The 11,654-nt window shown below is 48.2% G+C and overlaps 1 protein-coding gene across 1 annotated transcript in view; it reads left to right on the top strand.

The window, feature by feature from the left end:
* The window catches only part of LOC143291388 (uncharacterized), a 30,978-nt gene extending 22,218 nt beyond the window's left edge, over window positions 1-8,760 (top strand). The window contains exons 10-14 of the mRNA XM_076601228.1: window positions 1-28; window positions 2,319-3,110; window positions 3,330-3,861; window positions 6,622-6,778; window positions 8,356-8,760. The exon at window positions 1-28 is cut by the window's left edge and continues 85 nt beyond it. Coding sequence (XP_076457343.1) covers window positions 1-28; window positions 2,319-3,110; window positions 3,330-3,861; window positions 6,622-6,778; window positions 8,356-8,497 — 1,651 coding nt within the window. The 3' untranslated portion in view covers window positions 8,498-8,760. The remainder of the gene's footprint in view (window positions 29-2,318; window positions 3,111-3,329; window positions 3,862-6,621; window positions 6,779-8,355) is intronic.
* The last annotated feature ends 2,894 nt before the right edge of the window (window positions 8,761-11,654 follow it).

Raw genomic sequence — 11,654 nt, 5'->3', positions numbered from 1 at the left:
GAAGGAGGAGATGGAGAGGAACAGTGAGGTGGGCTGGAGTCTAGATTAAAGACCTGCTGGCTACCATGTTATAGGTCGAGATGTTCAGGGTGGATGGGGGGTTAGATTGGAGAGGAACAGCGAGGTGGGGTGGAGTCTAGATTAAAAGCCTGTTGGCTAGCACCTTGAAGGTCAAGTCATTCAGGGTGGATGGGTGAAAGGGTAGATTGGAGAGGAACAGCGAGGTGGGCTGGAGTCTAGATTATAGGCCTGTTGGCTAGCACCTTGAAGGTCAAGTCATTCAGGGTGGATGAGTGAAAGGGTAGATTGGAGAGGAACAGCGAGGTGGGGTGGAGTCTAGATTAAAAGCCTGTTGGCTAGCACCTTGAAGGTCAAGTCATTCAGCGTGGATGGGTGAAAGGGTAGATTGGAGAGGAACAGCGAGGTGGGGTGGAGTCTTGATAAGGCCTGTTGGCTAGCACCTTGAAGGTCAAGTCATTCAGGGTGGATGGGTGAAAGGGTAGATTGGAGAGGAACAGCGAGGTGGGCTGGAGTCTAGATTAAAGATCTGCTGGCTAGCATGTTATAGGTCGAGTTGTTCGGGGTGGATGGGGGGTTAGATTGGAGAGGAACAGCGAGGTGGGCTGGAGTCTAGATTAAAGATCTGCTGGCTAGCATGTTATAGGTCGAGTTGTTCGGGGTGGATGGGGGGTTAGATTGGAGAGGAACAGCAAGGTAGGGTGGAGTCTAGATTAAAGGCCTGTTGGCTAGCACCTTGAAGGTCAAGTCATTCAGGGTGGATGAGTGAAAGGGTAGATTGGAGAGGAACAGCGAGGTGGGCTGGAGTCTAGATTATAGGCCTGTTGGCTAGCATGTTATATGTCGAGATGTTCTGGTTAGATTGGAGAGGAACAGCGAGATGGGGTGGAGTCTAGATTAAAGATCTGTTGATGGGGGGGGGGGGGGGGGGGGTAGATGGAGAGAGGAACAACAAGGTGTGCTGGAGTTCTGATTAATCAAAGCCCTTTCTATTAGCACCTTGAAGGTCAAGTTGCTCAAGAGGGGATGGAAGGCATGGGGGGGGGGGGGGGGGGGGGGGGGGGGGGGGGGGGGGTGAAGTATTGAGAAGAAGAAGGAGGTAGAGGTGAAGTTTCACCTTGATGAAAACCTATTGGCTAAGCACCTGACAGGTCAGGTTGTCCCGGGTGGATGAGTGCAGGGGGACAGACGGACAATAAGATGGGCTGGAGTTCTGATTTAAGACCTGTTGGCTAGCACCTGACAGGTCAGGTTGTCCCGGGTGGATGAGTGCAGGGGGACAGACGGACAATAAGATGGGCTGGAGTTCTGATTTAAGGCCTGTTGGCTAGCACCTGACAGGTCAGGTTGTCCCGGGTGGATGAGTGCAGGGGGACAGACGGACAATAAGATGGGCTGGAGTTCTGATTTAAGGCCTGTTGGCTAGCACCTATGAGGGGGAGGGGGAAGGGGGGTGGAGATGAAGCACGAGCTAGTCAGTGACACGGTTTGTCTCTGTGTGTGTGTGTGTGTGTGTGTGTGTGTGTGTGTCTGTGTGTGTGTCTGTATGTGTGACTCGTTTGTGTGTGTGTGTGTGTGTGTGTGTGTGTCTGTGTGTGTGTGTCTGTGTGTGTGTGTGTGTGTGTGTGTGTGTGTGTGTGTGTGTGTGTGTGTGTGTGTGTGAGTGTGTGCATCTGTCTGTGTGAGATTGTGTATGTCAGTCAGTCAACCAATTATCCAATCAAATCTCTTCAAGACATCAGTCAACCAATCAATCAATCACCAACCAATTAATCAACCAGTCAAATATCTTCTCAGAGAAACCTGTTTCTAGAGCATCAATCAACCAATGAAATCTCTTTCCAGAGAATTCCAGTTCTGGAGCATCAATCAATCAATTAATCAACCAACCAATCAAATCTCTCCCAGATCAACCTGGATCTGGAGCATCAATCAATCAATTAATCAACCAATCAACCAACCAATCAATCAACCAACTAACCATCCAGTAAAACCTCTTTCCAGCGAAACCTTGATCTGGAGCATCAATCAATCAATCAATTAATCAACCAACCAACCAATCAATCAAATCTCTTTCCAGAGAAACCTTGATCGGGAGCATCAATCAACCAACCAATCAACCAACTAGTGAAGTCTCTTTCCAGAGAAAACTTGATCTGGAGCATCAATCAATCAACCACATCAGCCAGTCAATTAATCAAACAATCAACCAACCACTCTCTTTCCAACGAAACCTTGATCTGGAGCATCAATCAATCAACCAGTCAATCAACCAATCAACCAATCAAATCTCTTTCCAGAGAAACCTGGCGCTGGCACAGCTGTCGGCCAGTCCCGAGCAGGGAGCAGACTTCCTCCGGCCACAGCCCCCTCGAGGAAGAGCGAGGGGCGGCGACGCCAACAACGACGACAACGACGACGGCGACGACTCGGAAGTGTACCCAGTGGGGAAGAAAGGGCCGTCACTCGCGCTGAACGGAGGCCGCCCCCTTGACCACCACCTCCACCTCATCCACCAGAACCCCTCCCCCAATCCCCAGAGAAGACCCCCACCCTCCCGATCCCGGCCCCTCCCACTGACGACGCAGCAGCAGCAGCAGGCCCGCAGACCCTACGACGACAAGTACAGTCTCTACCCCTTCGATATCCCCTCCTCCTCCTCCTCCTCCTCTTCTTCCTCTTCCTACGGCCTGAAGGACGCGGACGACAGCTCCGCCTACCGCCCCGGCGACCTGGGAGGTCAGGGCGCCCCCTACGGCCCGTACAGCCTGAGCCAGGGGCCCGAGTACCCGGGGTACTACTCCTCCGGCGACAGGTACCGGCTGCCCAGCCCGGCCGGGTACCCAGCGGATGGAGGTGGGTACCAGCCGTACAAGAACTACTTCCAGAAGAGGAACTACCACGGCGACGTGCAGGAGGCGGAGCAGGAGGCGGAGTCGGACGGCAGCGGTGGAAGGGGTCTCTCCGGCCTCCTCCACAGTTTCTTCATCCAGAACCACGGTAGTCGTGGTGGTGGTGGTGGTGGTGGTGGAGACTCAAGGTCAAGGTCAAGGTCAGGGTCAGGGTCGGAGCTGCGGGAGGCCATCCAGAAAGTGCTGACGAGCGGAAGAGCAGAGAAGAGCGGAGGGGGAGGGGGAGGGGGAAGCTGGGATAGTGGTGATGATGATGGTGGTGGTGGTGGTGGTGGTGGTGATCAGAGTGGTGAAAGCGAAAGTGCCAGGAACGGCCAAGCCTCTGTCGCCACACACACAACCCATGACAAAAAACCCACCACCTCCACCACCACCACCACCACCACCACCTCCTCCACCCAGCAAGGGACAAAAACGAAAACAGAAAACGGAGGGACAAAACCCAAACCCACCACCGCAACCACAACCACCACAACCACAACCACAACCACCAGCAGCAACAGCAGCAAACGGAAGAACACCCAACTCTCCAAGATGAACTTCATGAAGAGGAAGAAGAGGAGGAGGAGGAGGAGGAGCAACAGCAACAGCAAGAGGAGCAAGAGGGAAGAAGAAGAAGAAGAAGCAGAGGAGGAGGAGGAAGAGGAGGAAGAAGAGAGCAGGACAGAGCAGGGAGGAAGAACACGCAGGAGGGACCGCCACCGTCGCCACGTGGGGCCCCATGACGACAACGGGCTGCAGCGGCTGCTGTCCACGGGGACCCTGGCCCCCTCCTCCCTGCCCGAGGGCCACCCCCACCGCGCCCACTCCCTGGACCTGGTCTTCGCCACCTACTGGTTCTTCCCGGCCAGGACGCGCGCCATCCTGCCAAGGGACCAGCGCTGTATCGACCGCCTGATGGCCCAGGAGAGGCAGAGGTTCGACCCCAAAAGTGAGTGCTGGTGTTTGTTTGGTTGTGGTTGTTTGTTGTTTGTGGTTGTTGTGGTGGTTGTTGTTCTTGTGGTGGTGGCTGTGGTGTTGTTCTTGTGGTGGTGGTTGTGGTGGTTGTTCTTGTGGTGGTGGTTGTGGTTGTTGTTCTTGTGGTGGTGGCTGTGTTGTTGTTGTTGTTCTTGTGGTGTTTGCGGTGTTGTTCTTGTGTTTGTGTTGTTGTCGTTGTTGTTGTGTTGTCGTTCTTAATGTTGTGTTTGTGTTGTTGTTGTTGTGTTTGTGTTGTTGTGGTGGTTGTGGTTGTGATGCTGTTGTCGTTCTTGTTGCGGTTGTGTTGTGGTTGTGATTGTGTTTGTGTTGTTGCCGTTCTTGTTTTGTTTGTGTTTTGGTTGTTGTTGTGGTTGTGTCGTTCTTGTGATGGTTGTTGTTGTTGTTGTTGTTGTTGTTGTATTGTGTATTATTTTTGTTACAACGAATTTTTCTCTGTAAAATTCGGGCTTCTCTTTTCTCTATCTTTATCTTCTGTCTGCAAGTGTATATGGTTTAGCTCTGGGCCAACACTCATCTTCATTACACTCACAGGGCAGTAACAATAGGCCAACACTCGTCTGTATTACACTCACAGGGCGGTAACATAGGCCAACACTCGTCTGTATTACACTCACAGGGCGGTAACAATAGGCCAACACTCGTCTGTATTACACTCACAGGGCGGTAACAATAGGCCAACACTCGTCTGTATTACACTCACAGGGCGGTAACAATAGGCCAACACTCGTCTGTATTACACTCACAGGGCGGTAACATAGGCCAACACTCGTCTGTATTACACTCACAGGGCGGTAACATAGGCCAACACTTATCTTCATTACACTCACAGGGTGGTAATAATAGGCCAACACTTATCTTCATTACACTCACAGGGCGGTAACAATAAGCCAACACTCGTCTTCATTACACTGACAGGGTGGTAATAATAAGCCAACACTCGTCTTCATTACACTCACAGGGCGGTAATAATAGGCCAACACTCGTCTTCATTACACTGACAGGGCGGTAATAATAGGCCAACATTCGTCTTCATTACACTGAGAGGGTGGTAATAATAGGCCAACACTCGTCTTCATTACACTGACAGGGCGGTAATAATAAGCCAACACTCGTCTTCATTACACTGACAGGGCAGTAACAATAGGCCAACACTCGTCTTCATTACACTGACAGGGCGGTAACAATAGGCCAACACTCATCTTCATTACACTGACAGGGCGGTAACAATAGGCCAACACTCGTCTTCATTACACTCACAGGGCGGTAACAATAGGCCAACACTCATCTTCATTACACTGACAGGCCAACACTCATCTTCATTACACTCACAGGCCAACATTCATCTTCATTACACTCACAGGGCAGTAACAATAGGCCAACACTCGTCTTCATTACACTGACAGGGTGGTAACAATAAGCCAACTCTCGTCTTCATTACACTCACAGGGCGGTAACAATAGGCCAACACTCGTCTTCATTACACTCACAGGGCGGTAACAATAGGCCAACACTCGTCTTCATTACACTGAGAGGGTGGTAACAATAGGCCAACACTCGTCTTCATTACACTGACAGGGCGGTAACAATAGGCCAACACTCGTCTTCATTATACTCATTCTAACAGGGCTGTAACAACAGCATAGTGAGCGCTGTACGATCAATGCTTTCTCCGATGTAATGGGTAGTCATTTACAGCTCAGTCTTCTGTGAAGGATTCTGACTCTCAAACTAGGAGACAAAAATTGCACTGGCTCTTAGTGCTGCAGCCTTGGTAGCTAGCTGGCCTTTGGGAACCACCATCCCAACGCCGACTGTCTGTCCTAAAACCCTCTTGGCTGAGAGAGTGGGGATGTAACTTGGGCAAGACGCTGTCTACAAAAATCAAATTCCAGCCTAGATAAAATTAAGTTGGGACAGCAGTTTGCCTCCTCTGGCTGTTCTGATGGTCATAGTCAGACACTGCTGACTGTCATACTGGGCGGTTGCTATAGGCCAACACTTGTGTGTTTATCATACTTACAGGGTGATAGCAATAGGCAAGCACTCATGTTTATCATACTTACAGGGGGGTAGCAATAGGCCAGCTCTCGTGTTTATCATACTTACAGGGTGATAGCAATAGGCCAACCCTCATGTTTATCATACTTACAGGGTGATAGCAATAGGCCAACCCTCATGTTTATCATACTTACAGGGTGATAGCAATAGGCCAACACTCGTGTTTATCATACTTACAAGATGATAGCAATAGGCCAACCCTCATGTTTATCATACTTACAAGGTGGTAGCAATAGGCCAATTTTCGTGTTTATCATACTTACAGGGTGATAGCAATAGGCCAACTCTCGTATTTATCATACTTACAGGGTGATAGCAACAGGCCAACCCTCATGCTTATCATACTTACAGGGTGATAGCAATAGGCCAACCCTCATGTTTATCATACTTACAGGGTGATAGCAATAGGCCAACTCTCATGTTTATCATACTTACAGGGTGATAGCAATAGGCCAACCCTCATGTTTATCATACTTACAAGGTGATAGCAATAGGCCAACACTCATGTTTATCATACTTACAGGGTGATGGCAATAGGCCAGGACGCGTATTTATCATACAGGGTCATAGCAATAGGCCAACTCTCGTGTTTATCATACCAACAGGGCAGAGGCTCTAGGCCAACACTCCACTCTATGATAGTTCCGCTTTCCAGACGAGTACTATGGGATGGATCATGACGCATACGGGCACGAGGTGATCGACGTGTGCCTGAGACAGAGCCAGCACCAGCTGAGCGAGAAAGGCGTGTACGAGTCGCTCAACACCTATGACCCCTTCAACGTCCACATGGGGCAGATGACCGTCTACAGGTGAGTCAGCCGGCCGGGTGACTGTTTACAGGTGAGTCAGTCAGGTGACTGTTTGCAGGTGAGTCAGGTGATTGTTTACAGGTGAGTCAGGTGACTGTTTACAGGGGAGTCAGTACGTCAGGTGACTTTTTACAGGTGAGTCAGCCAGCCAGGTGACTGTTTACAGGTGTCAGTCAGGTGACATTTACAGGTGAGTCAGATGATTGTTTACAGGTGAGTCAGCCAGCCAGGTGACTGTTTACAGGTGTCAGTCGGGTGACTGTTTACAGGTGAGTCAGTCAGGTGACTGTTTACAGGTGTCAGTCAGGTGACTGTTTACAGGTGAGTGCAGTCAGGTGACTGTTTACAGGTGAGTCAGGTGACTGTTTACAGGTGAGTCAGCCAGCCAGGTGACTGTTTACAGGTGTCAGTCGGGTGACTGTTTACAGGTGTCAGTCAGGTGACTGTTTACAGGTGAGTGCAGTCAGGTGACTGTTTACAGGTGTCAGTCAGGTGACTGTTTACAGGTGACAGTCAGGTGACTGTTTACAGGTGTCAGTCAGGTGACTGTTTACAGGTGTCAGTCGGGTGATTGGTTACAGGTGTCAGCCAGGTGACTGTTTACAGGTGAGTCAGCCAGCCAGGTGACTGTTTACAGGTCAGTTAGTCAGCCAGGTGACTGTTTACAGGTGAGTCAGCCAGCCAGGTGACTGTTTACAGGTCAGTTAGTCAGTCAGGTGACTGTCTACCGGTGAGGTGTGGGAAGGGGTGTGTGAGTCCCCATCAACATCTGTGATCTTTTTCACCATGGACCAGGTGATTGTTGTTGTCGTCGTTTTTTTTTGTTTTTTTTTATTCTTGTAATTTGTTGAATGAGGAGAGTGTGTTTTTAATGTGATCGACATTTGATGAACATGGGAAAGATCGTTACAAGACACCTTGGTCGTTTATTTACCTGTTGCTTCTGTTGTTGATGTGCCAACCAGTTTGGTGATACGTGTTTTAATTGTTGTTTGCTTTTCGTTGCAGGTTTTTGGTTTTATTGGTTTGTTTCGTTTGGTTTGGTTTGGGTTTTTTGGGGGGTTTGTGTGTGTGTGTGTGTGTGTGTGTGTGTGTGTGTGTGTGTGTGTGTGTGTGTGTGTGTGTGTGTGTGTGCACAATACCAACGATATTGACGGGCCCAATGGCCGTGTGGTTTACGCGTTGGACTTTCAACCTGACGGTCCCAGGTTCGAATCACAGTAACGGCGCCTGGTGGGTAAAGGGTGGAGATTTTTCCAATCTCTCAGGTCAACATAATTATGTGCAGACCTGCTAGTGCCTGAACCCCCTTCGTGAGTATACGCACGCAGAAGATCAAATACGCACGTTAAAGATCCTGTAACCCATGTCAGTGTTCGGTGGGTTATGGAGACACGAAAATACCCAGCATGAATGAACCACGACAGAGTCATCGGCAAATCGATGTTGGTCATGTGACGGAAAGAAGAAGAAGAAGAAGGAGGATGCCCACCTTCTGTTATTTTTCTTTTGTCCTCCATGGCCGAACAAGATTCAAACCCAAGGACTGAAGTGTTCTTGGTCGTTGGTGCGTGCAGGTTACGGCTGAAATGCACGTGCTCTCAAGTGACCAACACCACGACTGACAAGCGGTGTGCACGTGTGCTGCCCTTTGACCAGCAACGCTGGCCAGCCTATCTGGGCCGACATGGCGACAGCTTTTGGTTAAACGACACCTGATTGGCTGTTGTGGTGACCAATGAAATCGTCTGTATTTCTCTGTTGGGCCTTTGGGGTTGTTCCCTACCCCACCCACCCACCTCCCCCTGTGTATGTGTGTATGCAGAATATGTTTGATTGATTAAGCATCATTCTGTTTGCACAAGTTTATAAGTTTATTCCTGTATGTTCACGTGTTCATGATGATGACCAGTTGCTTGTGTTTGTCATACTTGTGCATGTTTTACATCTGTTGCTATTATGTTTTCACCATTTTACTCATATTTAGCGGGGTTTGTTTGGGATTGTTTTCTGTTTAATTGATTATATTGTTAGCTTTAAATTAAATACTATATTTTAAAAAGATTTATATGTATATATATATATTTTAGTAGTGCGAGAATCTATTCATTGCTCATGAGAAAAGAAAAAAAAACAATAATAAAGATTATTTTTGTGATGTTAACACTGAAGATTCGTTATAATCTATTTTCTTCTGATCGTACCAAGAAATCGTCTTAATAATCATGTATGTATGTGTGTGTATGTGTGTGTACAGATATATATATATGTACATGTATGCTTCATGACATTCTCAGTCATTCATTTTCAGGGTCGCTGTTCCGTATCTTTTGTGTCTTTCTCATCACCTGGGCTGAGATGCATGAGCGATCTTAGAGCAGTGCTAAGGGGTTGAGCGTTAACCCCACCCCCACCCCCACCCCTCCACCCCCACCGCGGCTCCACCCCCACCAAAGTTAATGCTAAATCCATACAATTTGAACATTTTTTTTTTTAACTTTAACTTATTCAACCCTGCAGCCCAAGTAATGATCTGGCGTTGACATTGCTTTCAACAAATTAACGATTTCCATGTTTCTACATACGCATAAACTGTAACGAGTACAGGGAACTAACTTCTGCAGGATTTCCGGTTGTGTCCACGCATGTCAATTTGGAGAGGAAAGAAACAAAAACAACAGTTGATTGCAGTATATTTCCTGGGTTTTCCTCTCGTTAGTAGGAGAGGGAAGCCTGCTTAGGTGGGTTTTGTTGTTGTTGTTGTTTTTATATGGATACTAAAATAGCGCCTATCCTCGGTCGGAGACCAAGCTCTAAGCGCTTTACAAACACGGAGTCATTATTTTACACAACAGACTGCCTACCTGGGTAGAGCCGACTGACGGCTGCCATTGCATGGGCGGCGCTCATCATTCGTTTCCTGTGCCATTCAATCAGGTTGTGTAAACTTCCCATGGTTGGATGGGTTAAAGCTAGCTTAGCGTTGGTAAGATCGCTCCTGCAACCTAGGCCTAAGGTGTTGGTCTGTTACTGTGTACCATGATCGTACCTTGCGAGGGGGGGGGGGGGGGGGGGGGGGGGGGGGGGGCTGGTGGGGGGGGGGGGGGGCGGATTTAATGATTGTTTCAATTTTGTTGTTGCTGTTTTGCTGCCCCAGTATACTTCATGTTTGTAAAAGGTATGTTGCCGGTCACATTAGGTATACAAATGATTCAATGTTTGTTGTTGTTGTTGTTGTTGGGTGTGTGTGTGTGTGTGTGTGTGTGTGTGTGTGTGTGTGTGTGTTTCCAGCATGATGTTGCGATTGCCATCGGCACTCATACGTGAGAGTTGAGCGGTCAGTTTAAGTGTCACACACAACCATCGCATGCACATTACCATGCAAGTTGTTTCATTAATGCTTGTCGATATACTGCTGTCCTCATTAATTTTAATAAATACAGTGATTGATTCATGTGTAACTGATAAAGTTAGTAGGGTACACTTGATCCATTATATATAGGGTCGTTCAAATTTTATTAGTTCCTATTCAGTTGCTACACACTGTACACACAGAATTTAACATTTAACTCTTAATAGTTTCGATTGCTGCACACGCCTTACACCGCTTCAGTACTTGTCATTGTCGTCACATATTTACATCGCTTCAGTGTTTGACATTGTCACACGTCATACACATCCGCTTCAGTGCTTGGCATAACCGTCACACATTTACATCGCACAGTGTTTGGCATAGTCGTCACATGTCATACACATCGCTTCAGTGTTTGGCATAGTTGTCGTACATTTACATCGCTTCAGTGCTTGGCATAGTCGTCACACATTTACATCGCCTCAGTGTATGGCATAGTCGTCACACATCATACACATCGCTTCAGTGTTTGGCATAGTCGTCACGCATTATTATTATTTTTTTTACATCGCTTCAGTATTTGGCATAGTTGGCGTCACACATTTACATCGCCTCAGTGTATGGCATAGTCGTCACACATTTACATCGCTTCAGTGTTTGGCATAGTCGTCACGCATTATTATTATTTTTTTTACATCGCTTCAGTATTTGGCATAGTTGTCACACATTTACATCGCCTCAGTGTATGGCATAGTCGTCACACATCATACACATCGCTTCGGTGCTTGGCATAGCCGTCACACATTTACATCGCCTCAGTGTATGGCATAGTCGTCACACATTTACATCGCTTCAGTGCTTGGCATAGTCGTCACACATTTACATCGCTTCAGTGCTTGGCATAGTCGTCACACATTTACATCGCTTCAGTGCTTGGCATAGCCGTCACACATTTACATCGCTTCAGTGTTTGGCATAGTCGTCACACATTTACATCGCTTCAGTGCTTGGCATAGTCGTCACACATATACATCGCTTCAGTGCTTGGCATAGTCATCACACATCATATACATCGCTTCAGTGCTGGTCATAGTCGTGAAACATTTGCATTTCTTCGGTGCTTGTTACAAAATGTCAAATCTCATGGAAGCATGTCTGTACTTGTTAACAGCTGTCTTACATGGTGGTCTCAGTGCTTGTTGTCACTGAATCAAACACGAGCAGGGTCAAGCTTGTAGCTGAACTCGATCGCAGTCAGAATGTTTCGAGTTCGAATCACACGGACACACACCCCCACCCCTCAACCTCACCTCCCACTCCAGCCCCCCCACCCCACCCCACCTCCACACCCCATCCCACCCACCCCCCACATCCCCACCCAAAACAACAACAGCAACAATGCGAACAAATCAAAACAACATTTTTTTAAGGGTGGGGGTGGGGGTGGGGTGCGGGGGGGGGCTGTGCATTTTCGCTGCCTCATCTTGTGAACGTGTTTGTTGTTGTTGTTGTTTGTTTCTTTGT

The sequence above is a fragment of the Babylonia areolata genome, chromosome 17, assembly GCF_041734735.1.
Source record: "Babylonia areolata isolate BAREFJ2019XMU chromosome 17, ASM4173473v1, whole genome shotgun sequence".
Lineage (NCBI taxonomy): Eukaryota > Metazoa > Mollusca > Gastropoda > Neogastropoda > Buccinidae > Babylonia > Babylonia areolata.
Note: the sequence above shows the minus strand (reverse complement) of the source record. Positions and strands in the feature narration are given on the sequence as shown.